General features: G+C 40.8%; 2 protein-coding genes across 12 annotated transcripts in view; one reads left to right on the top strand and one right to left on the bottom strand.

Moving 5' to 3' along the window:
- Nucleotides 1-6,922, top strand: part of armc1l (armadillo repeat containing 1, like) — a 52,224-nt gene extending 45,302 nt beyond the window's left edge. For 4 of the 5 annotated variants that reach the window (XM_070885485.1, XM_070885482.1, XM_070885484.1 and 1 more), the window contains exons 6-8: nucleotides 1,875-1,991; nucleotides 6,022-6,096; nucleotides 6,436-6,922. In XM_070885485.1, coding sequence (XP_070741586.1) covers nucleotides 1,875-1,991; nucleotides 6,022-6,096; nucleotides 6,436-6,627 — 384 coding nt within the window. In that variant the 3' untranslated portion in view covers nucleotides 6,628-6,922. The remainder of the gene's footprint in view (nucleotides 1-1,874; nucleotides 1,992-6,021; nucleotides 6,097-6,435) is intronic. The other variant, XM_070885486.1, reaches the window with a different exon arrangement.
- Nucleotides 6,923-14,318: 7,396 nt separating this feature from the next.
- Nucleotides 14,319-27,118, bottom strand: part of LOC139267331 (bcl-2-associated transcription factor 1-like) — a 54,317-nt gene continuing 41,517 nt past the window's right edge. For 3 of the 7 annotated variants that reach the window (XM_070885472.1, XM_070885471.1, XM_070885473.1), the window contains 3 exons: nucleotides 21,599-21,754; nucleotides 19,692-19,907; nucleotides 14,319-14,749 (listed from right to left, as the gene is read on the bottom strand). In XM_070885472.1, the coding sequence (XP_070741573.1) occupies nucleotides 14,735-14,749; nucleotides 19,692-19,907; nucleotides 21,599-21,754 (387 nt within the window). In that variant the 3' untranslated portion in view covers nucleotides 14,319-14,734. The remainder of the gene's footprint in view (nucleotides 14,750-19,691; nucleotides 19,908-21,598; nucleotides 21,755-27,118) is intronic. The other 4 variants (XM_070885474.1, XM_070885476.1, XM_070885475.1 and 1 more) reach the window with 4 other exon arrangements.

Genomic DNA, 27,118 nt, shown 5'->3' with positions numbered 1-27,118 from the left:
GGTGTATTTGAATTTCCAGAAGGCATTCGATAAGGTGCCACACAAGAGGTTACTGCACAAGATAAAAGCTCACGGGGCTGGGGTTAATATATTAGCATGGATAGAGTATTGGCTAACTACCAGAAAACAGAGAGTCGGGATGAATGGGTCATTTTCCAGTTGTCAAACAGTGACTAGTGGGGTGCCGCAGGGATTGGTGCAGGTTCTCCAACTATTTACAATCTATATTAATGACTTGGATGAAGGGACCGAGTGTAATGTAGCCAAGTTTGCTGATGATAGAAAGGTGGATGAGAAAGCAAATTGTGAGGAGGACACAAAAAATCTGCAAAGCGATATAGACTGACTAAGTGAGTGGGCACAAATTGGCAGATGGAGTATAATATGGGAAAATGTTTTGGCAGAAATAATAGAAAAGCAAATTATAATTTAAATGGAGAAAAATTGCAAAGTGCTGCAGTACAGGGAGACCTGGGGGTTCTTATGCATGAAACACAAAAAGTTAGTAGGCAGGTACAGCAAGTAATCAGGAAGGCAAATGGAATGTTGGCCTTTATTGCAAGGGGGATAGAGTATAAAAACAGAGAAGTACTGCATACAGTTTTGGTTTCAGTATTTAAGGAAGGCTATACATGCATTAAAGGCTGTTCAGAGAAGGTTCATTAGGTTGATTCCGGAGATGAGGGGATTGACTTATGAGGATAGGTTGAGCCTATACTCATTGGAGTTCAGAAGAATGAGAGGTGATCTTATTGAAACTTGAAAGATAAGGAGGGGGCTCGACAAGGTGGATGCAGAGAGAGTATTTCCACTCGTAGGAGAAACTAAAACTAGAGGACATAGTCTTAGAATAAGGGCCCCCTCCCCCTCCCCATTTAAAACTGAGATGAGAAATTTCTTCTCTCAGAAGGTTGTAAATCTATGGAATTCTCTGTCCCAGAGAGCTATGGAGGCTGGGTCATTGAATATATTTAAGGTGGAGATAGACAGATTTTTGAGCGATAAGGGAGTAAAGGGTTATGGGGAACGGGCAGGGAAGTGGAGCCGAGTCCATGATCAATTCAGCCATGATCTTATTAAATGGAGGAGCAGGTAAGAGAGGCCAAATGGCCTACTCCTGCTCCTATTTCTTATGTTCTTATGTTAAGTTCTTTAACTGACTTTCAGGAGTTTTCTGTAAGGGATCATGAGTTTCTTTTTAATCAAATTTGGGTAATTTTCCAACTTTATGCTCCTAGCAGGCAGCCTTGCTAACCAGCAATGCAGACCCTAAATTCAGGTGTGCATGATTTTTTTGACCATCAAAATTAGCAGTCAGAAAATCATACGTAATGAAAACAGATAGATGTGGCTCATGTCACTCGATAAATCTACAAACCCGGTCAAATAGCAATTAAAAAAATTTGTTCACTCTCCCAAGTAAAATTAAATAGTTCACAACAATAACAGTTACAAGACATACTGGCCATGTTCTTGGTAAATTATTCAGTGGTAAAGGTGACATTCTCGGTGTAGTCTCCCTTTTGAGAGATGCACTTACAATATATAGAATCACTGAAACAAAAGGAGAAAACAGCCAGCCTAATGGCATTCTTAACACTAACCACCAGTAACTGAGGAACCTGGCTTCAGTTTCTTTCCAAACTTCAGATTTTAAATCTATTTATATAAATAGAAGTCTGTTGACTGAGTAGAAGTGTAAAGTGGTGTCAGTTTCTGCACTTGAATAATTAATCATTAAATTCAGGGGCTGGGATTCCCACAAGAAATACTACTCTTTAATAATTCATTGCACCTCATACCTAATTTTATTTTGTGGTGGGGAAATACAAGAAAATATTGTGTAGATTGTAACCCATGTGTCTGATCTGTAGGATGACCGAAGTATCTGTGAAGAAGCTTTATTAAAAGTTAAAGGTGTCATTAGCTTTACATTTCAAATGGCTCTGCAGCGTTGTATTATCAGAATCTATTCTGATCTTAAAACTGAGGTAAGCACTTTTCAAGAACCTTCAGTGCGATGCTGGATTTGAATCTGTGATTGGGCTTGTTTGTTATTATTATTGACATTAATATCTGTATTGATGATCAGTGCACGTGCAAAGCAACAATAACTACATAGACTTTGATCAGATAGAACCTCAAACAAAATTTGACACTGAACCACATAAGGAGATATTAGGACAGATGGCCAAGAGGTAGGTATTAAGGACCATCTTCAAGGAGGAGAGGGAAGTAGAGTCAGAGAGGTTTAGGGAAGGAATTTCAGAGCTTAGGGCAACTGAAGGCACAGCTGCCAAAGGTGGAGTGAAGAGAATCGGGGATGTGCAGAGATCTTGGAGGATTGGTAGGGCTGGAGGAGGTTAGAGATAGGGAGGGGCAAGGTCATGGAAGGATTTGAAGACAAGGATGAGAGTTTTAAAATTGAGGTGTTGCCAGATGGGGAGCCAATGTAGGTCATTGAGCCCAGGTGATGTGTGAATGGGACGGTGCGAGTTGGGATATGGGCAACAGAGTTTTGGATTTGAGCTGAGGCAGGGATAAAGACGAGGTGGAAGTAGACGATCTTGGTGATGGAGAGGATATGTGGTTGGAAGCTGAACTCGGGGTCAAATAGGACACCACAGTTGTAAACTGTCTGGTTCAGCTGCATAAAGTGGCCAGGGAGAGGGATGGAGTCAGTGGATCGGGAATGGAGTTTGTAGCAGGGACTGAAGACTGGGACAAATTTTGCTGTAGCATGTCAACTTAGTTATACTTGCCCTTGCATGTTTAGCCTAACCTCAGTGGTGGGAAAATTATTGGAAAAGATCCTGAAAGACAGGATAAATCTACATTTGGCAAGGCAAGGATTAATTGGGGACAGTCAGCACGAATTTGTTAAGGGACGATTGTGTTTTATGTGGTGGATGCAGAAACCCTCACCACTTTGACCCTCTTGGTTACCTCCTCAAAAATTTCAATTATTCTAGTGCGTACGGTGCGGTGTATTATGGACTTTAGCAATGCTTGTAATAAGGTCCCACATGGTATACTGGTCACGAAGGTTAAAGCCCATGGGATTCAGGGCAAAGTGGCTAGTTGGATCCAAAATTGGCTTAGAGGTAGGAAGCAAAGGGTAATGGTTGATGGATGTTTTTGTGACTGGAAGGATGTTTCCAGTGGGGTTCCTCAGGGCTCAGTACTGGGTCCCTTGCTTTTTGTGGTATATATCAACGATTTAGATTTGAATATAAGAAGTTTGCAGACGATACTAAAATTGGCTGTGTAGTTGATATGAAGAGGAAAGTCATGCGCTTCAGGAGGATATCAATCTACTGATCAGGTGGGCAGAGCAGTGGCAAATGGAATTTAATTCAGAGAAGTGTGAGGTGGTGCACTTTGGGAGGGCTAATGAGGAAAGGGTATACACATTAAGTGGTAGGCCACTTAATAGTGTAGAGGACCTTGGAGTGCTTGTCCACAGATCCCTGAAAGTAGCAGGACAGGTGGATAAGGTGGTTAAGAAGGCATACAGAATGCTTGCCTTTATTGGACAAGGCATAGAATATAAGAGATGGGAGATTATGCTTAAATTGTATAATACTTTGGTTAGGCCACAGCTGGAGTACTGTGTGCAGTTATGGTCACAATATTATAGGGATGTGATTGCACTAGAGAGGGTGCAGAGAAGATTTACTATGATGCTGCCTGGACTGGAGAATCTTAGTTATGAGGACAGATTGGATATGCTGGGTTTGTTCTAATTGGAACAGAGGAGGTTGAGAGGAGACCTCATTGAGGTGTACAAAATATTGAGGGGCCTGGACATAGTGGATTATAAGGGTCTATTTCCATTAGTGGAGGGGTCTATTACAAGGGGGCGTAGTTTTAAAGTGGTTGGTGGAAGGTTTAGAGTGGATTGAGGGTTGGCTTCTTTACGCAGAAGGTTGTGGGAATCTAGAACTCGCTGCCTGGAAGAGTGGTGGATGCAGAAACCCTCACCACTTTTAAGAGATGGTTGGATGGTCACTTAAAGTGCCGTAACCTACCGGGTTACAAACCTAGAGCTGATAATTGGGATTAGATTGGATAACCTCTTGTTGGCTGTCGTAAATATAATGGTAAGTACTGCAGGGAATCAACTACGATTATCTCCTGGACTAGTTTTGATCGCCTGGATGGGTCGGAGAGGAATTTTCCTAGATTTCTTTCCCTAAATTGGCCTGGTTTTTATCTGGTTTTTGCCTCTCCCAGGAGATCGCATGGCTCCGGTTGGGGTGGAATGTAGAATGTTTCAGTGTAAAGGGTGTAGCAGTTGTGTGGGGTGGACTGGTTGGGCTGGGTGCTCTTTACCTTACCGCCATTGTTCATTGTTCATACGTTAATATGTAACCTTCAGGGCTGCTGACAGAGGGCTGTGCGGCTCTTTGTCGGCCGGCGCAGACACGATGGGCCGAAATGGCTTCCTTCTGCGCTATAAATTTCTATGTTTCTATGCTTGACAAGTTGCTGAAGGAGCAAGCTAATAATGGCGCAACCGTCTGGGCCCTGAGTGAACATGGCAAGCAACTGTGCATCTCCTAACAAATCAGATTGAAGGATTGTGAAATTAACAACACCAGAATTAAGAAGGAAGTTAAATTTAGAGTGGGTGAATTCAATGCCAAATACTGTACAGAGAGGGATAGAAAGATTGGACTGAGAGAAAGAAGAAACAAAAAAAATGAAAATATTTCTGCTCATCTAGTACTGAATGTCAGACAAGCAGCGTGATAAATCAAAGTCAGTGGAGGAGGTCAAGAGAGGTGGTGGTGATGTAGAACTGGGTGTTGTCAATGTATACATGGAACCGGACATGTTTTTGGATGATGTCACCAAAGGGCAGTATATAGATGAGAAATAGGAAGGAAGCAAGGATCCTTGGGGTACTCCAGAGATAACAATGTGGGAACAGGAGTAGAAGGAACAGCAGTTGATTCTCCTGGCTAAGACTGAATAGAAATGGAACAAGGCAAGGACGGTCCCACTCAGCTGGACAACAGAGAAGTGTTAGAGGCAAAAAGTGTGGCTGCAGACAGGTCAAGGAGGATGAGGGATAGTTTACATAGTATGCCATTTTGAGGGCTGTTTCAGTGCTGTGGCAGGAGCGGAAACCTGATTGGAGGGGGTTCAAGCATGAAGCTCCTAGAAGGGTGGACAAGGACTTGGGAGGCAATAATAGGTTCCAGGACTTGAGAGGTTAGAGATGGGCCGGCAGTTTGTTAAGACCGGGATCAAAGGTGGGTGATAACAACTTGCATTTATATTTTGCCTTTATCACAGTAAAATGACCCAAGGCACTTCACAGGAGCGATATCAAACAAACTTCTGAAGTGGGGGGTGCAGTTAACTGTCAGCTAGGAAGGGAAGTTGGGTGGTCAGCAGTTTGGTGGGAATAGGGTCAAGGGGTCTGTGGATAGAAGCCATTGGGAATGAATAACTATTTTTGTAACATAGAATTAAGGAATCGTATATCCTGAAACTTGACCAGGTTTCTTGGCAAATGGAACCTTAAAAAAAAAATCAGCTTATGTTTAAGCATGCTGTTTCTTTAGCTATCACTTTCAGGTCAATGCTCAGAGGAATCAAACTATTTAAGTCATTTTACAACTGTTTGAGGACAGTGTGCTTTGCATTGCAATGGTATAAATGAAGCAGTCTAAGTAGGAGAGTTGTTGCTTCTGCCTACATTCCAAATAAGGCTCTCGGCATAAAAAAGGCAGTACTGTCATGTTTGATCACCATTTTTACAGTTTATTTTTTGAATAAAATATTGCAGTCTCATTACGAAGACTAATTCCCATGAATTAACACAACAGATTTGTGATAATGGTATCCTGTTTATTGTCATGAAAAATATTTTTAGATCAAATGTTCTTGCGAACAGCTTGTTACATTTCAGATAAATCATTTTCATGTAAAACTCCCAAATGAAGCTGAAATTAAGCTTTTTCATATCTAAGCTTAATTATTTCTAAAATGTTTTTATTTTAATCTTAGTGTCTCGCTTCAGCTATTGCAGCTACAAAAATACTACAAGCTTATCAAGTTGTGAAAAATGAGAGTGGAGAAGAGGTAAGGTGATGAATATGTATTTAAGAAAACATTTCTTGGTTACCTTTTAAGATTATTTGTATCCTGCAGTTGGTTATCACCAGTGCTGCATGTGCAAGGGAAGGTGCTACTTACTATGAATGAGAAGCATCAGCACCAAACCTGAACTTGTACACTAGTATTGTTAGTAACCTTATTTAAAATTAACTGAATATGAAAGACCATACAAGATGGGGAAGTCTGCATGGTGCAGAATGAAAATTACATCACTGATCATTTAGCCGTAATACTGTATCACTGGTAAAGATTGAATAATCAGTTTTTAATGTTAAATAATTAACTGTATACTTTGTTTTACAGGTTATGATTCCTCTTAACAGTGGTACTACAAAAGTAGAAGAAAATTTGAATTTGCCTGATTATCTTCCCGAAGACGAACCCCCAAAAAAAGACCAGCACAAAGCTATTTCACGAACTAGTGCAAAGGAAAACACTAATGAAACTTGGCTAAATGCAGCTGCAAACTTTCTAACCAAAACTTTCTATTGGTAATAAGTGTCATTAAAGTAATAGTCTTATGGTTGGGTAGTGTTTTATTGTCTTATGTAGGCTCTACGAGTAGAGCATAATCACAAACTAAACATGAAACTTAGCCAAATGTTCAAGTTCATTGGATGATATTTGTCTCTTAACTTATTTCAATTCAAACAAGTGGTTTATTTCCTGTATTTTGTTGTAACTAATTCTATTCGTTTTCTAAAAAGGTTGGAAGTTTTCCTTGATTAACTTTTAGAGAAACAGTACTGTTGGTGTTTTCATATTGGTTATAAATGATTATAAAAACAAAGCAGTGTTTCAGAATTAAAGTTGAATTATAATTCAAATTCCAAAATGTAATTCAAATCTATATATACACACATTTAAACATTCCATATAGACATTTCCACAAGAGAGGATGTGATACGAGACTACCAAGGGAAAAAGTAATGGGACTTAATGGTTGGTTGGGGTTGGAGTGTAACAAAACTGTGAAATTTGACAAAGGATTTTGGAATTGGCTACAGGTTTCTGTTTCTTGGCCTTTCCCAGGAGAGGGCCAATGAATGGGGATATAATCCAAAAGCTTTCTTCATGCCTTTGCTCATGTCCAGAGCAAAGGGCCACTTCCATATAGTTTATACATGAAATCAGATACTTTTTCCACCAGGTCTCACTTATCAAAAGACTGACAAAACAGAAATCCTCAAAGAAGCCTTGATGTGGGTACCACTGTATCCATTTTTTGTGTTTTAAAATGAGACCAAGGAATATCAAAAAAGTTTATTTCACAATTGGGAAAGCAATGGTGAGAGGATAAAGAGCAGCCAGGTTAAAATAGCAGCGAGGCTCCGATTCAAAAACAAAAATAGAGCAGGTAGGTGATTGGTTGGTGAGTTTTACAGCTTTTTTTTTTGCTCTAAGTTAGGGAAGGGGGTTAAATTCAGTGCTGAGAAACTAACTTGCTAGTCATCATAGGCAGTCCCTCAGAATCAAGGAAGACTTGCTTCTACTCTTAACATGAGTTTTTAGGTGGCTGTACAGTCCAGTACGAGAACCACAGTCTCCGTCACAGGTGGGATAGTTGTTGAGAGAAGGGGTGGGTGGGACTGGTTTGCCGCACGCTCTTTCCGCTGCCTGTGCTTGATTTCTGCATGCTCTCGACAATGAGATTCGAGGTGCTCAGCGCCCTCCCGGATGCACTTCCTCCACTTAGGGCAGTCTTTGGCCAGGGACTCCCAGGTGTCAGTGGGGATGTTGCACTTTATCAGGGAGGCTTTGAGGGTGTCCTTGTAACGTTTCCGCTGCCCACCTTTGGCTCGTTTGCCGTAAAGGAGTTCCGAGTAGAGCACTTGCTTTGGCAGTCTCGTGTCTGGCATGCCAACTATGTGGCCTGCCCAGCGGAGCTGATCAAGTATGGTCAGTGCTTCAATGCTGGGGATGTTGGCCTAGTCGAGGACGCCAACGTTGGTGCGTCTGTCCTCCCAGGGGATTTGTAGGATCTTGCATAACGCTCTATTCCCTACTCCCTCATCTTATCTAACTGCCCCTTAAATGCATCTGTACTATTCGCTTCAACCACTCCATGGTAGCGAGTTCCACATTTGCACCGCTCTCTGGGTAAAGAGGTTTTTTCTGAATTCCTTATTTGATTTCTTGGTGACTATCTTCTATTGATGGCCTCTAGTTTTGCTTTTCCCCACGTGGAAACATAATCTACATCTTTCAGAATTTTAAAACACCTCAATTAGGTCACCCCTCAGCCTTCTCATTTTCCAAAAGAAGAGACCCAGCCTGTTCATCCTTTCCTGATCGGTATACCCTCACATTTCTGGTATCATCCTTGTAAATCTTCTTTACATCCTCTCCAATGCCTCTATATTTTTTATAATATGACGAGTAGAATTGTATGCAGTACTTGGTGTAGTTTAACCAAGGTATAATACAAATTTAGCATAATTTCTTTACTTTTCATTTCAATTCTTCTAGAAATAAACCAGTGTGCTTGGTTTGCTTTTTTATGGCCTTGTTAACCAGTCACTACTTTGTGATTTGTGTATTTATACTTTGAGATCCCTTTGCTCCTCTACCCCACCCAGACTCGCACCCTCCAAGTAATATATGACCTCCCTATTCTTCCTACCAGAATGCAATACCTCACATTTATCTGTTGAAATTTATTTGCCCATTCTGCAAGTTTATTAACGTCCTCCTGTAATTTGTTGCAGTCATCCTCAATATTGACTATCTGCAGAAAATGTAGAAAGTGTTTTTGATTCCAAAGTCTAAATAGTTCATATAAATTGTAAATAACAGAGGTCCCAGCACTGATCCTTGTGGAACACCACTTCCCACATTCTGCCACTCTGAATAGCTACCATTTATCCCTACTCTCTGCTTTCTGCCTTGAAGCCAGCCAGCTATCCATTCTGCTACTTGTCCTGACTCCGCATTCTCTGATATTATTAGTCTCTCATGTGGTACCTTATCGAAGGCCTTTTGAAAATCTAGATAAATTACATCTACTACATTATCATCGTCTACTGTTATCTCTTCAAAAAATTCAATGAGGTTGGTCAAGCAAGATTTTCCCTTTTGAAATCCATGCTGACTATTCATTATTATTTTTGGTTTCTAGATGTTGTTTTCACCTTTAGTTGGGATTCCATTATTTTTCCTACCACCGATGTTAAGCTGACTCATCTTACCTGGACATGTTCTATCTCCATTCTTAAATATAGGTATTACGTTAACTATCCACCAGGATAGTTTCATCCGGGCCTGGGGACTTACCTACTTTCAAAGCTGCTAAACCCCTTAATACCCTCTCTCACTGTTTATTTCATCCAGAATTTCACACTACTCCTCGATAGCAGTATCTTCATTGCCCTTTTCCTTTGTGAAAACAGACGTAAAGTATTCATTAAGAACCATACCAACATCTTCCACCTCCACACAAAGATTATCCTCATGGTCTCTAATAGACCCTACCCTTTCTTTATTTACCCTCTTGCTCTTAATATAGTTATAGAACATCTTTGGATTTTCCTTAATTTTACTAGCCAAGAATTTTTCATGCTCTTAGCATTCCGAATATCTTTTAATTTTACCTCTTAACTTTCTATATTCCTCCAAAGATTCTATAGTATTTAGCCGTCGGTATATGACATAAGCTTCCCTTTTTTTCTTTATCCTCCCCTGTAAGACCTTAGACATCCTGTGGGCTCTAGAATTGTTATTCCTACCCTTTTACTTTAAGGGCACATGTTTGGCCTGAGCCTTCCGGATCCCTTCTTGAATGCCTCCCACTGTTCAGACACGGATTTACCCACAAGTGTGTGCCTGTAAAATATTTTACTATTTTAGTTTTATGTACATACCTACATACCGTTCACAGACCACCCGGCGGGAAATTTATCAGTGACATACCGCCAGGCGGTATGCATATCGTTTGCCCACACGGAGCACCCTACACATCACCCAAAAGTCCAACATTGGTAGCATACTGCCGACATACCACCGGAGCTGCACACCAGAGATCTAGTCATCCCCCGCCCCCAAGCAATCTTGTCCTCTTTCCCTTCCCCCCCCCCCCCCAAGAAACACAAAAATAAGTAAAAAAAACACTGCACAAAACAATTAAAAATCTAGACACACCTGCGATCAGACATCAGCAGTCTCTTGCATCCGGACTGCTCTTCTCGGGGGGGGGGGGGGCGGCGGACAGAGAGAGAAGAAAGATGGAGGTCGATTGAAGAGCGCGCGTGCACAGAACTCGGGACCCAGAGTCTCGAGTCCCAGACAACTTGCCCTGCACAGCCGGAACAGACCATCCGTCGCACCCTGCTGATGCACCACTCAGGACCAATGTTGCTAGCACTCTGCCCCAGCAGTACTGGGCGGTGAAGATTGACCGACCACTGCGAGACCACCGAGAATTGGGCGGTCCACCAAAGTCGGGCCCATAGTATTTAAATATATATCTCACATCCTTGGCAGGCCCACAAGCACTTCAGAAACAATTAATTATTTATGAAGTCCAGCTGCAGTTGTTATGCAGGCAGGGATCAGTGCTGGGACCTCAACTATTTACAATCTTATATGAACAACTTGGAAGAAGGGACTGAGTGTAACATAGCCAAGTTTGCTGATGATACAAAGGTGGGAGGACACAAAAAATCTGCAAAAGGACATAGACAGGCTAAGTGAGTGGGCAAAAATTTGGCAGATCGAGTACAATGTCAGAAAGTGTGAGGTTCATGCACGTCGGTAGAACAAAATCAATGAGCAAGTTATTACTTAAATGGAGAAAGATTGTAAAGTGCTGCAGTACAGCAGGACCTGGGGGTACTTGCGCATGAAACACAAAAGGATAGCATGTAGGTACAGCAAGTGATCAGGAAGGCCAATGGTATCTTGGCCTTTATTGCAAAGGGGATGGAGTATAAAAGCAGGGAAGTCTTACTACAGCTACATAAGGTATTGGTGAGGGCACACCTGGAATACTGCGTGCAGTTTTGATTTCCATATTTACAAAAGGATATACTTGCTTTGGAGGCAGTTCAGAGGTTCACCAGGTTGATTCCAGGGATGAGGGGGTTGACTTATGAAGAAAAGTTGAATAGGTTGGGCCTCAACACTTTGGAATTCAGAAGAATGAGAGGTGGTCTTATCGAAACGTATAAGATTATGAGGGGGCTTGACAAGGCGGATACAGAGAGGATGTTTCCACTGATGGGGGAGACTAGAACTAGAGGGCATGATCTTAGAATAAGGGGCCGCCCATTTAAAACAGAGATGAGAAATTTATTCTCTGAGGGTTGTAAATCTGTGGAATTCGCTGCCTCAGAGAGCTGTGGAAGCTGGGACATTGAATAAATTTAAGACAGAAATAGACAGTTTCTTAAACGATAAGGGGTTATGGGGTGCAGGCGGGGAAATGGAGCTGAGTCCATGATCAGATCAGCCATGATCTTTATTGAATGGCGGAGCAGGCTCGAGGGGCCGTATGGCCTACTCCTGTTATGTGGCAGCTAATTTGCATACAGCAAGGTCCCACAAATGAATAAACAACAGTTAACATAGAAAATAGGTGCAGGAGTAAGCCATTCGGCCCTTCGACCCTGCACCACCATTCAATATGATCATGCAAACTCAGTACCCCATTCTTGCTTTCTCTCCATACCCTTTGATTCCTTTAGCCGTGAGGGCCACATCTAACTCTCTTTTGAATATATCTAACGAACTGGCCTCAACAACTTTCTAGGGTTCACAATTCTCAGTGAAGTTGTTTCTTACCCCTTATCTTTAAGATTGTGACCCCTGGTTCTGGTCTTCTCCAACATCGGGAACATTCTTCCTGCATCTAACCTGTCCAATCCCATCAGAATTTTATATGTTTCTATGAGATCCCTTCTCATTCTTCTAAATTTCAGTGAATATAAGCCTAGTCGATCCATTCTTTCTTCATATGTCAGTCCTGCCATCCCGGGAATCAATCTAGTGAACCTTTGCTGCACTCCCTCAATAGCAAGAATGTCCTTCCTCAGATTAGGGGACCAAAACTGTACACAATATTCAAGATGTGGCCTCACCGAGGCCCTGTACAACTGCAGCAAAATCTCACTGCTCCTATACTCAAAATCCTCTCGCTATGAAGGCCAACGTGCCATTTGCCTTCTTCACCGCCTGCTGTACCTGCATGCCAACTTTCAATGACTGATGAACCATGACACCCAGGTCTCATTGCACCTTCCCTTTTCCTAATCTGTCACCATTCAGATATTCTGCCTCTGTTTTTACCACCAAATTGGATAACCTCGCATTTATCTAAATTATACTGCATCTGCCATGCATTTGCCCACTCTCCTAACCTGTCCAAGTCACCCTGCAGCCTCTTAGCATCCTCCTCACAGCTCACACTGCCACCCAGCTTAGTGTCATCTGCAAACTTGGAGATATTACATTCAATTCCTTCATCCAAATCATTAATGTATATTGTAAATAGCTGGGGTCCCAGCACTGAACCTTGTGGTACCCCACTAGTCACTGCCTGCCACTCTGAAAAGGACCAATTTATTCCTACTCTTTGCTTCCTGCCTGCCAACCAGTTCTCTATCCACGTCAATACATTACCCCCAATACCATGTGCTTTAATTTTGCACACTAATCTCTTGTGTGGGACCTTGTCAAATGCCTTTTGAAAGTCCCAATACACCACATCCACAGGTTCTCCCTTGTCCACTCTACTAGTTACATCCTCAAAAAATTCTAGAAGATTTGTCAAGCATGATTTCCCTTTCATAAATCCATGCTGACTTGGACCAATCCTGTCACTGCTTTCCAAATGTGCTGCTATTACATCTTTAATAATTGATTCCAACATTTCCCCCACTACTGATGTCAGGCTAACCTTAAAAAGTGGGGTTACATTAGCTACCCTTCAATCCATAGGAATTGATCCAGAGTCTATAGAATGTTGGAAAATGACCAATGCATCCACTATTTCTAGGGCCACTTCCTCAAGTACTCTGGGATGCAGACGATCAGGCCCTGGGGATTTATCGGCCTTCAATCCCATCAATTTCCCTAAAACAATTTCCTGACTGAAGGAAATCCTTATTAGTTCCTCCTTCTCGCTAGACCCTCAGTCCCCTAGTATTTCCGGAAGGTTATTTGTGTCTTCCTCAGTGAAGACAGAACCAAAGTATTTGTTCAATTGGTCTGCCATTTCTTTGTTCTCCATTATAAATTCACCTGATTCTGGCGGCAAGGGATCTGCATTTGTCTTCACTAATAGTTTTCTCTTCACGTACCTATAGAAGCTTTTGCAGTCAGTTTTTATGTTCCCTGCAAGCTTACTCTCGTACTCTATTATCCCCCTCTTAATTAAACCCTTTGTCCTCGTCTGCTGAATTCTCAATTTCTCCCAGTCCTCAGGTTTGTTGCTTTTTCTGGCCAATTTATATGCCTCTTCCTTGGATTTAACACTATCCCTAATTTCCCTCGTTAGCCACGGTTGAGCCACCTTCCCCGTTTTATTTTTACACCAGACAGGGATGTACAATTTTTGCAGTTCATCCATGTGATCTTTAAAATGTCTGCCATTGCCTGACCACCATCAACCCTTTTAGTATCATTTGCCAAGCTGCTTTTATTGTTATTGATCGAGAGAAATGTTAGCCAGGGCCAAACTTCTTCCTTCTTTGAATAGTGCTGTGGAATTCTTTTAGTACAGATGGAACTTTCAATTTGGTGTCTCAAAGCACAGCATCTGTTGCAGTAATGCACTGGAGTGTCTGTCTAGATAATGTGCTTAAACCCCGGAGTGGGGCTTGAACCTACAAATTTATGACTCCTGGAATATCAAGTGAGCGAAAATGAAGCCGTTATTATTTATTTAGTTATGTATCTAGCAACATTTAAATAACCCAATTGCATTCAAAATATTTTTCCCTTCACCGTACATCTTTCCTGAGCTGAGAAGCATGTAGGCAACCTGCTGAGATTACAAATAAATCACTGATCATGGCAAGGAAAAGGAACATGTCACCAATTCAAAACAGGCTGAACAGAAGTTATACACGAGCACCATGAAATCATTGAGTGGATTCAACCTGAAACAGTAGACTATATAATTAACTAATTATTTAAAGGGAAAAAAAGAGACAAGGCAAATGTTTCGTTAAGCAAATATTATTTGAGAGAAGCAAAGAACAAAAATGACACAAAATACAGCCACTTACAATAGAAAATCCCCAAAATTTTACTCCTTCAAATACAATACAAGATGTTTATTTTCTGAAACTGTGCTTTTTATAGTATATATTTGTCATACACTTCAAGCCATGCAGTTATCAATATCTAAAAAATACTGCCTATAACTCAATATAGATAGTTCACAGCCAACAATTAAATCAGACATTACGCGCTTTTGTACCCTTTAAAACTAGAAGTTTTTAAATTCAGGTTTTACCAAGACTTTCCAATTAACATTAAAATTTAATTAAAAGCTAATGTCTGACAATAAATCAAGGGTGAGTAAAGAAAAGTAGTTGATGAAAAATCCACTTGTGTAATTCAGGGGAAGATGCTCATCTCCTTTCTGGTGATGGAAATAGTTTTAAATATGGTGTTCCTGTGAAGCAAAGGGAAAAATGAACAGTAAACGTGTGCAGAAATCTTATAAAAACTGGATCTGTATCTGCCATTCATGGTAAAAAGGAATAATTCATGATATTCAGAAGTTAGTTAAAATTTCAGAGGCTAACCCATTGCAACTATACAATATTTTCATTTCAGAAGCAACTAAATTCTTATACATTTTACTCCTAAACATTCATTATTAAGCCATTACCCTGTTGAACAAAGGGGAATTCCTTTAGGTTAACACAATGTAGAGTCACTACCACGGTTTTAAGTATTACTGGAGCATGCACACTAAAAATGCCTACCGCCAGGTCTTCCTTTACAATTCATTCAAAAATCTGCACATTACAAATAATATTTTTAATGTTTTTCCCTCCTATCCGTACATTAGTAAAGCTGTGGCTTATATTTGACAGCTGCAATATTTATGGTGATAACATTTTCTTCAAATCTATTCGCTGTGGTTTTAAAACAAGCTTAATTTTCAAATATAATAGTTGTACGATGTGCCCTCTCCTTCCTGTGATCTTCAAGCTAATTCTAATTACTTCAAAATAAACTCAGACTGCTGTGTGCTCAGGGATATTCAGAACTAAATGAAAACAGAATATTGCACATTATTCATGACTACTGACAGGAGCTATGTCTGAGTGTGCAACCTTTCTATAATTATTAAACTGAGCATACATCAATATATAAAAGTTTCAATAGTTAACTGCGCATCACAGTTTATACAATAGTTTAAAAATATACATTAGAGATAATGCTAGTTAATAACTAATCATTACGCATACATTTCATTGGTTTATTTTATCAAATTTTACCAACCTGCTATACCAACACGATTGCAATGACCACATCACATTTGTAAATAGTCAAGTACAAATTATGCTGGTTGGCACAAGTTTAGCAATCATTTTTTTTTTATAAACATAAAATGTTATAAATCAACAGCAGTCTTTAATGGTAGAACAAAAAGCTGCAGTTTAAATTTCAGAAACGATTTTAGGAATTGTCAAAATTAAAGCTTTCAGTTTTTCCAGCATATATTCACTGTAATTTTACTGTAGTTCAGTGAAATAAGGAAAATAAATTCAAATTAGGGTGATACTATTAATTTAGTAAGGGAAAGTGACTGATGATACAATCATAGTAATGAAATGACATCAAAACTCTAAAATTTAGTAATGCTGCTTTACCATAAAGCTGCCATTTGATATTAATTTAAAACAAAATTAATCCACATCATATTTCAAATTTTTACACTGCCTTTATAATAAAATTTTCCAGGAAGAACCCAGGAAGTAGTTATTTTAATACCTACAAGGTGTTTGGTATAAAAGAAAATAGTATCATTTTGCTGTAAACTTCTCTCTTGCATACATGTAATGTACCTGTTCTTTGAATACTGTGATCATTATCCTAAGTGTCTATCAACAAACAAATGAAACATTTCCAGAAATTTGAAAACCATTCAAACTAACAGAAGAGGAAAATCCCAGGTTCAATCTCAAGCCTGTACTGAGTTAGCTGATCTCAGCCAGGGCAGCAACAGGGTTACTGTAATTGGTTTTAGAAACTGAGTTTAAGGCAAATTAAGCTAGGGTTGACACTTTTGATAGTTGTCCAGCAACCCTTTCAGGAAGTGTGCATATATGGATGTTAGGTTAGGATAGAATCAGGCTCCGCAGTGATCCTGTCCTCCGTGCCTAAATCGGCAAATAACCTGCCAATACCCTGTCTAACCTCAAACATGCTGAATGACCTCTAGGGCAAGGTACTGCAGGGACCCCAGGGTCCATGGAAACTTACCCCAGAGTCAACTCTTTCAGGAGAGGAGGAAGAAAGTGGGAAAAAAAGGAGAAAGGAGAGAAAAAAGACCAACAGACTTGAAGGGTGATGCAAATACAACTTTTTCCTTCTCAATCAGTTCCCACAGTAATGAAAAAGGCCAGAAGTTACTTAGAAAAAAAAATTCTCACTACATTTGTGCAACATTGCAGGAAAAATATTTCAGCAAACTTAATTCTTATGCAGACATTTGGATTTAATGTTTCAATGCATCATGTAGATAAAAAATATGCAAGGAAAATTAGAGGGTATCGAATTACTACTATTTGTTGGGAAGCTCCTGCTTCAACACTGAATTTACTATATATTAATTCTTTTAATATATGGATATAATTTTACATTCTTGCCAACCTGCAGTATAAGTGTTTAAAATACAGCTTCACTGACAGCAGATGCGTTTTCTAACTGTGCTGATACCTCTGATCAATTAGGACAGAAGGAGGCACTTCGTGGTAACCTTAATACTCCATTTACCCACTAAAATAGCATTTTTTTTTTAAATCTTCTATGGATAAACAAAGGATGAATAGTAGAAAGTCTAAAATGCAAGTCTAAATCCAGACTCCAAAATACAGAAATCTTTACTTATCTTAAAGGAATCATCTGAGATAGGTATGCAAACTTCCAATTATAGAGCACATATTGACATTATGCATTGCATAACCTAGATTAGGGGTGTCAAACATACAGTCGCGTGTACTGTATGTCCTCGGAGGGAGACAGTTCACCCAACATCCCAGGAGAACTGAGCCTTTTAAACTGTGCTGCAGCAGTGCCCCCCTCCCCCTGGCGCAAAGGACATGTGGAGAGACTGGAGAAACTGGGAATGTTCTTAGATCTGAGAAGGTTAAGGGGAGATTTAAAATCATGATGTGTTCAAAATCATGTAGGGCTTTGATAGAGGAAACAAAAACTGTTTCCAGTGGTAGAGGGCACAGATTTACGCTAGTTGGCAAAAGAACCAGAGGCGACCCAAGGAGAATCTCTTTTACGCAGTGAGTTCGGATCTGGATTTGGCTCATCCACAGAAGGGAGTTAAAAAAAAATCCCTACCATTTCCTCAGTGACCTCTAAGGATTTAGGCTGCTATAGAACTGGGAAAACTAGTCGAATCTTGCACAGCACATGCTCAACCTAGTTTTTCAGGCATTTTACAGAAGGGTCCTGATGCAGGTGCAGGATCCTTCTTTGCATGTTTAAATTGATCCTCCGCTAATTTCGGGGAGCCATCTAGTACAACTAAAAAGTGAGGCAGTGGATTAGGTGCAGAACCACGCACCCAGAAATAGGTATACATTGAACGTTTTACACCCAAAACACGGGCGAGATATTTGCCAAATAGAGTTTGCTGAATGTGGCCAACGCCAAGTACCAGGATGTTGGATCAGACCCACCACATAAATGTGAGTTCAACATGCTTCACCTAGATGATCTCAGAAAAGGTTCAAAATAACTTTGTTTACATTCACAGGAATGTTATTGCTGGACGATAGGTGGCCAATTTTCAAACCCCCAACCCCCTCCCCCTGCCGAGCGATTAGTGAGAATCGATTAGCGGACGGGGATGGGGGAGCCGCCAGGAATCTGCCGATTGGTGTCTGCGCCCTGCTGGCAAACCGATTGTAGGGGGGGTGGGGGTAACAACTTTGTCTGGCAACGCAACCGATTATAATCAATTTCTATCTGTGCGGCTCAGTGTCAGATTTTTTAAAATCTCCCAATAAACCTGTGAAACACCTTGGGAGGTTTCACGACGGTAAAGTCGCTATATAAATGCAAGTAGTTGTTGATTTAAAGAGTTGGATGGACGGGGAGGGGGGTGGGGGGGGGGGAGGAAGTGGTTTACCTCAGGACAGTAATCCTATGTGTGCGCACTAGGTCCGTGCAGCAGAGCTGGTCCAGTCGTCTTAGATAACCCTTGCCAGTGGACCAAGACCTAGCTCTGTCAAGCCCGTGTGGTGGCTGGTGTGCAACGGTCATTACATATTAAAAAAATTCATGCACGGGCATCTTCCACCCTTGAGGATGTAGTTCGGATCCTTCATTGAAACACCTGTGAACTCATCCTTTTTTGGCGTGGAAGCAAGTCATCCTCGTTTCAAGGGACTGCCTATGATGATGATGAATGAGGTAGGCTACGAGTTACAGATAATTGTCATTTTCACATTTATTTATGGTTCCCGCCCTACATCTCATTTCCAAATCACTGTACGATATCCCAGAAAAATGATCCATTCTCAAGGTTACTCAGCTGGAGGTTTGCTCGTGTTGTACCCTCCCCAGTGATATTTGCCAGTATTTGGGCAGTGATAATTAATTATCCAATAAGCATTTAGAATCAGATGTGAACTGTGTGGTATAACTATCGGATCATTGTGATACTCTACACAAACTGAAACTGACATTAAATAAGCATCTGACCTTTCTGAAACAAATGTTTCAATGTAGGCACAGAACATCCTAATATTTAAAACTCCAGGCAAGAACAGTCAAGATTGATGAGACAAATTGTACTGTTCCGTCTTAGTAACAAATTTGGCACCAATTTAATTTTCAGAATTTGAAAAGACTTTATGCAAACATTCGCCTAAAGGATGTGAATATAATCATGTTTCTGCAAACAAGGCATGTACAGATCATAGTACTTCTTCCAGCTTAAAAGGCTACTGCTTGCACAGATGCTTAACTGAATCTAAGTATCTGACTACTGAGTTACATTGCTGTACATTAAAAAAATAAGTACAGCAAAAGGTGGTAGAATGCTAGCTTAATGTATAGCTTGGGTTTGGATGTCTACAAGCTATCCATCACTCAAATCTATTTGTCACAGTGGGATAAGGATATTCTATTCTAGGCCAAGCTATCAGCTTGAGCACTTTACCTCAGGATAGCCTCCTGCTGCGCTGATCATAAACACCTAATGTGGCTATCTGGGTGGGGCTGCTGACTGGACCTCTCCTCCCAGCTGCAGGAGAAAGTGTGAAGGGAAGTCAAAGAAAACAGAAATCTTGTCTAAACATCTTCAAATACAAATCTTAGAAAATCCAAATGTTAATCCAGCTCTCATCAAAAAGATATACCTTTTCCTCTTTGTGTCTGTCCTTTCTCTCCTCTTCATCTTCTATTCCTCCATTTTCTTCCTCCTCCTTTTCATCGCTTCCCTGATATTTGTCATGTGTCCACTTTGGACTGCTGCTCGATTTTTTGAAAATAAATCGCCCACGTCCTCTTGGAAAAGTACCTCGCCCCCTTCCCCTTTTGGCCCAGTAATCCACCCCATCATCTCTGTCATCATGCTACCATGAAGAGAGAAAAGAACAGGAAATACTTCACCATTTTATCAGGTTATTTCTTTTTTTCTGGAATTCCCCCACCAGATTATAGTTTACTCATACAGGTAAGAACAGGCACATGCAAACTGCCATTAAAAAGTATACGGACTACTGTAACAATCTGAACTATTTCTTTATATATGTACCAGCTCCATGCTACTTTATTAAACATACATCTCAATCGCCATCTAAAACACTATGCAGAATGCTGCAGATGAGCAATCTTAGCTGATGACAGTTGAGCATAAAGGACTCAATTTTCCCCAGTGATTTACGCCTTTTTTTGGCGCAGGCCACTTTTTTTTGCCCAAGTTTAAAAAACCAGTTTCCCCGATCAATTTGCACCAGCTACGATTTTTGTGGTACTTTTTTTTCCAACCAAAGGGGACGTAACCTGCCACCCGCGCCAATTCAGGCCAATTAGGCAAGTTTGGCCAGCTGAGAGTTACTCCAGTTCTTAGGCTAGCGTATGTGGCCTCTGTAGAAAAACCTTCTGGACAGTTAAGGAAATCTGCACAGTCGATGCCCGGACAGCAGCAGGAGAGGTGGGGGGGGGGGGAGGAAGAGAAGCCTTTCAGGTATAGTTAGGTGCAGGGACCGGGAGGGAGGAGGCCACTCGGCCAAGACTAGGGGCAGGGGAGCAAACCGGGCGGCCACTCTGCCAGGAGCCGGGGAGCAGACCAGGAGGCCACTCGGCCAGGGTTAGGAGTGCAGAGCGGAAGGCCACTCGGACTGGGATCGGAGCAGGGATCGGGAGAGATGGGAGGAGGGGACTTTAATAATTTAATGGAGGCAAGTTCTGCAATGTATTTTATGGTGCTTGTGCAGGTTGCGAGCTGAGCTGTGTCACTTTCCAGCCTCAGCCCACAGTGTGTCCCTGGTTATCGTGACAACCCAATCTTTTTGGGACAGATCAAGGCTCCACCCCCAAAACTAAAGGACAGATTAGGCTGCGCCAAAAATGAAGAAATCAAACGGGGAAACTTAGAACATTTTTTTTTTGGCTTACTTGGGCCCAAAAAAAACGGGCGTAACTCTTCAAGTACGCCAAAAAAAAGCTTTGGGGAAAATTGAGCCCAAAATCTGGACAAATGTAAATATTTAAATAGACTTCTTGGAGCTGGCATGAATGAAAGTGAAAATTCTGTAAGCATTAGCAGTGAGGTCAAATATTAGAGTGGAAGCTACCTACTACTTCTTTCCTTGATTAGAATATTTCATAACAGCTGTAGCCAAAGCCAAGAATATGGTCTCATCAGAAAGACCTAGAGAGTTAACAATTGTCAGCATTTTAGCCATTCTTAAAACATGCCTTATTTGATGATCCATGCATTATAGCAGCAACAATGATGCTGGTAAACCATTTTTTTTTAAATGTTTGCATTACAGGATTGAGAACTTTTGTAGATTTTTCAAATTCAGTTTCAACAAATTATAATTCTGAATTGACATTTAAAGTCTGTTTCTGTAATGATAGTGATGTGCACTGTCTCCCAATGACTGAATAAAGATTATAACTGAGGGGGAGCAGATTTACAATATTCATTTAGCATAAAAGCTAACAAAACCCCCACTTACTCCTGGTAAACCATTATAATCAAATCTGGGGGAAAAAAACAACAAATTCTTAGAATAGACTGATTGCCAATACCCACCAGGAAGTATTTCTTGCTCTTTGGAGTATATTCAGGGTCCCACTCCTCCTCCTTGGATCGCTTTTGAAAATTTGGGTTTGTAGTACTGGTGGAAACAGTACTCGAACCAGAGAAAGTTCCTCTGGCTCTCCCTCTGCCACCTCTTATTCGAAACTGCTAAATGTTCAAAGCACAGAATCTGTTAGATGCTTTCTGAACAGCATTTTCTTTAATTATTTTAGAAAGTGAGAAATTAAAGGCCGGGGGAGGGGGGGGGGGGGCAGGCAGAAATAAAAAGCTAGCCAAGGAGGCTTAAAGGTGGTATGAGAAAGTATGAACCAGGTATCACTGCTCTGCTGATTATCTAGTCTCACTTTATTGAAACAAGAATGTTTATATTCTTCCATTTTTAAAACATTCTATTCTTTTCCTTCCTTTGGCCTTCATTCTAGTAAATTTATTTTCTATTCCATCAGCAGATAACTTCAATGAAATCTCTAGCTGCTCTGTGTCGTAGTTTACAAATCATCCCACATCAATGAGATTAAAAAATATTAGGTTTGAAAGTGAACTGTACAATATCAATTTACAATCATATATCCTGAAATTCGGTATTATAGAGAATGGACTAAAGGAGATTGCAAGACAGCAATTTCAGAAACTATCATATACCAGATGAATCACCAAATTGAATGACTGTTTTGTAATCACTCTGGTATTACATGGGGGCTAAACACATTTTTATTTAACTTTCTTGTATTTCCAATAATTTCCAACAGCAGATACCAGCAGCCAGATGATCCTTGCTGATATTGGAGAACATTCCCTCTGAAGGAGTAATGATCAATCAACTTGCAATTATCTGAGGCAATCAGCATTTGTTTACCAATATATAACATGGTAACATCTCCCTACTGGTTATAATGTATTTTGTTAAAGAAAAAAATGGTCTTATAAGAGTACATTATCCTATAACAATGACATAAAGGCTCAATATCCCTGCAGTATGTGCTGATGGTACAACCGAGAGTGCCTGAACTTCATTTTAAATAGATTCACTTTCAGACTGGGTAGCATGATTTTTAATTTCTGCTAGACATTATTAAACCACTAGGAAATTATTTTTCTACATGCATTCTTATGAACTGTTTGGAGCATACATCAAAGAATTAACACCTCTCAGATGCATATGTTGATGATCAGCTTTGCTCATGATCCTGGTCATCAGTAGTGATATTAAGCTTTTTTTTTAAAAAAGGCAGCAACTGCTGCCAACGAAGTTGAGGTAGTTGTGCATGCGCAGTCCAAGTGTTTTTTGGGGCATTCGCTTCGCGACTCACGAGCACCGGGGAAAAAAAGTCGGGAAGGGAGCGGGCTGTGAGAAACATCGATACAGGTGTGACGTCTGAAATCCGGAAACCCCAGGACAGAAGCCGTTCTGGATATTTCCGGAATGTCTTTGCCTGTGCCGAGGTTGGTTGCGGGAGTCAGGCCGTCAGAGGTCGGGGGTGGGGGGAGGGTTGGTTGGGCGGCCAAGTCCAGATTTCGGAACATTTCCGGACAGCCCCGCCACAGATCGGCCTGGAATCCGGAATTTGGACGTCGCACCTGCATCAGCTTCCAGATTAATGTGCAGAATGCTTCTGTGCAGTTTCCGGTCATTGGCAGCAGTCACTCCATTTTTTTTTTTCAAATGAGCAAGCAAATATTGATTAGTGCCCTCGGAAACAATTTTAAACATGATCTGAATACTAATGAGCAGAAATGGTCTTTACTTTCAAACCTTTAACATGTATAGCCATGATACTCAGCAGGCATACTTTTAATATTGTTTACATGCTTATCACAGTCATAGAACAGTGAACATAATCCACAGTCATGATTAATCTTAATAAAACTTAGGAAGTTGATGTAAGAAAATAACCACTGAAACTTTAATGTACAACCATTATCTTCACACAAATGGACCTTGGGGGCTGGATGGATAAATTGTTCAATATTGTTGATTAGTTAATACTCCAAAATAGAATATTTATTTTGGAAATACTATACCATATATATTTACCAAGGGGGCTGGAAACAACTAGTAGAAATGGGAACAGGTTAAATTGTTTTTAATTAAAATTTAACATTCCAATACAGTAGCGAAAATAAAATGTACCCATTAGTTGATGCATAAAGTGGCAGGATGCAAGTTCACACTTAAAGTTATTGACATGACAAATTCCTAAATTCAGCTATGCCATCAGTGAGAAAAGTAGGCCATGGCAACTTACCCACAGGGGAGGGGAACAACAACACTTGCACAGCATCACGTTAATATAAACATGATATAAAGCATAACGTTTCCTACATTACAGCAGTGACTGCACTCTTCAAAAAAAAACATCATTGGCTGTAAAGTGTTTTGGGACGTCCTTAGGCCGTGAAAGGTGCGATATAAATGCAAATTTTCCTTTTGTTTTCACATCCTGTGCTGTCCCCTGTGTCCTCCCCCCCACCCCCCGCCCACCCACCCCCGGCCCGCCCTCTCCATCTCCTAGTTGATGATAACTTTGTTAGAGATCGGAGGAGGTCATCTTTCTATTCTTTCTTCCGTTCTCCAATCTTCATCAATTCTGCCCTCCATTTCAAATCTACACTTCCCCAAATTATCCCTTGTATTTGTTCAATGTTTCCGTTTTTCATTTTAATCTTGGAATGACAATTTTTGTGTGCGTTTTGCATGAAACTGCAAAAAAAAAACACTAGTTTTTTCAATGTTTATTAGGGAAGGCAAGGGTAGTGACTATGTCCAACTTTACACGACAGTTATATAAATTTTCTTTTGGGCCATCAAACCCTGAAAGAAAAATCTCCGTTCTAAATTATAGTGGTGGCACATTTGTGCACCAGCTTCTTGCCAAAGCAGCAAGTTTAAGAAAAACATTTATTCGGATTATATTATATTCGATTTCTGTATTCGTTGACTTAACTTTTTATTTTTATTGCCTACGATGATTTTTACTGCTGTATCGTAATAAAAATATTTTCTGCAAACATAGAACTGTTTTGCTTTGGATATCTGACACTGTCTTTCGGAACTTTGGACAAGGTCACTGAGGAGTGTGGCGATATCTGCCTGCACAAAAAATTACCCAGGGATTCAAGTACTACAGAAAGTATTAAGTTTTATTACAGTACTTATTTGATTTATGCTTACATACTGATTGGATGTTTTTTTAAACCCTTATTGCAGATTAAATTATTACTCTTGAAGAGGTAATGTCTGCAAGTGCAGCATATCCCACGTACATTAATGTACAGCTAATTCTATAGAAGTGACACAAAAATATCCAAAATGTTCACATCTATAATTTCTTGTAATGTTGCACACTTGTCTGTAACATAGGTTTGCTAGTAAGCTACATATTAATGCTTCACTGTATAAATGCATCACTGTATAACATTCAATGCAACTAAAAATAGGGAAATGGTGAGCTTCTCAAAATATAAATAGTAAAATGTATTTAACTTGCTACCTCTATTTCAATTATGTTTGTTGTGGAAACAAGTTAATTGGAGTGACAGGGTTTTTGAGATAGAGCAGAAGCTGTTAGTGGAAATAAATTGGATTACAGTGCAATCCCCCTTATAATTCATACATCAGTAAATTGCCCATTCCAAGCATTTCTCCAATAGATCCTTGGCAGTTACCACAGCAGATTTAAACTTTTATAGGAGTTACTGTATTTCCAAGGAGGTCTACATCTGGCTAACAACCAGCTCCACAGGCATTCGTGGGTTTTATGGAACATGAAAGTACCTCAAGTCTTGTCCGTCTTACATCGTTCTTGGAGTTTAAAAATTAGCTTCCCAATGCATCTACGACCTAAACTCCTGTGCCAGTGACCGCCATATAGGTTGAATGTAACGCTGCCTGGTATTAAGATCAACATGTTCACTAATTTTCAACAATGCTAGTGAGCAGACCTCGTGTTGACTGCAAGAACAGTACAACAAAAACCACATGGTGTTAAGTTCAACACACAATCCACTCACCAACATAAAGCATGCTTAAATGGGGAGGCCCTGACTACATCAGGAGATTGTAATGGTTTTAAAAACAACAATCAAAAATCAGCCAAAACGTAAAGCACTTTTATTTGGACTAGACTGTGCTAGTGCCACTAAGTTCCAGGTCTTTCAAAGCCAGCGGAAATCCAAATGTCAAGTTGCTAGGACTAGTTCTTACTGGTTGTCGGGAAGACCCAAAGGTCTTAGGCAGTGCCAGCAACTTTCAGCGCACTGTGCAACACTTATGCTTCGAGAATCCAGCAGCATTAACAAAATATAAAAGCACCGTAAAACTAGAACAACACTCAATGAGATGATGAATAACTTTGCAGCATGTCAGATTGACAAACAGATTGAAACAATGGTTAATTACATTTCTGTTCTTATCTAGACCCCATGTTCTGGATTTGCCTCCCTAAACTCTTTTCCCTCTTCTCCTTTAAGACTTTCCTTAAAGTCCACCTCTCTGACCATGCTTTTGATGGCCACTGCTATTATCTCCTCCTTTGGCTCAGCATCCATTTTTTTTTCCATTAAACTTCAGTGAATCACCTTGGGATATATTTCTATGTTAAAGGGTGCTATTATAAATGAAAGCTGTTGTTGCTCCATCCAATCTCAACATTCTTTTAAAAACAATGCTTTTAACATTAGCTGGTACTGGTTTCCTTCATTTAAACTATTTACTGGTTTAAAGGGAAACAAGACGTGTGTGTGTGTGTGTGTGTGTGTGTGTGTGTGTGTGTGTGTGTGTAAAAGCCAATTGTACCAGTCATCGAGTCAGTAGTGAGCGCTCTTAATTGGAGCTATATAATTGAAGGAAAACAGGAACAGCACTCTTGTTCTTCAGTGGCCAACAGATACTAGGCAAAAAATGAAATAATGTTGTTTCAGTAGAAACACAGAAAATAGGTGCAGGAGGCGGCTATTCAGCCCTTCTAGCCTGCACCACCATTCAATGGGCCCAAGTTTCGGGCCGCGCCTGGAACGGCACAGCCCCGACCCGGACGCCCGTTTTTCGCGCCACAAAGTGCGCTTAAAAAAAACTTCCAGATTCTCCGGCTCCCTGCTGGTCCTCTGGCCCTCGGCGCAGTGCAGCACGAGCTGTAGGGGGCGGAGCCAGGTCCCTGCGCTGAAAATAGTGCCGGGACCTCTGCACATGCGCGCTACAGTGGGCACGCATGTGCAGTAGCTCCAGGCGCCCAAAACTGTGTGGGAGGGGCCCGAAGCACCTTGCCCTGGCCGAATGGCCTCACTGGGGCTGCGTGCACAAGGCTCCACCCATGCCCAGCTTCCTCCCGACCCGACTCGACTCCCGACCTCCGCTCATGACCTCCCCCCCACCGACCTCCGTCAATCCGGTAAGTCTACGCTCGAGTCGAGGTTCTCTCTTTCTCTCTTCCCCCCCCTCCCCTCCTACCTCTCCTCCCCCTCCCCTCCTTTCTCACCCCTCCCTCCCTTCTCACACCCCCCCTCCCCTCTCAC

This window comes from Pristiophorus japonicus, chromosome 7 (genome assembly GCF_044704955.1).
Source record: "Pristiophorus japonicus isolate sPriJap1 chromosome 7, sPriJap1.hap1, whole genome shotgun sequence".
In the NCBI taxonomy this organism is placed as follows: Eukaryota; Metazoa; Chordata; class Chondrichthyes; family Pristiophoridae; genus Pristiophorus; species Pristiophorus japonicus.
Note: the sequence above shows the minus strand (reverse complement) of the source record. Positions and strands in the feature narration are given on the sequence as shown.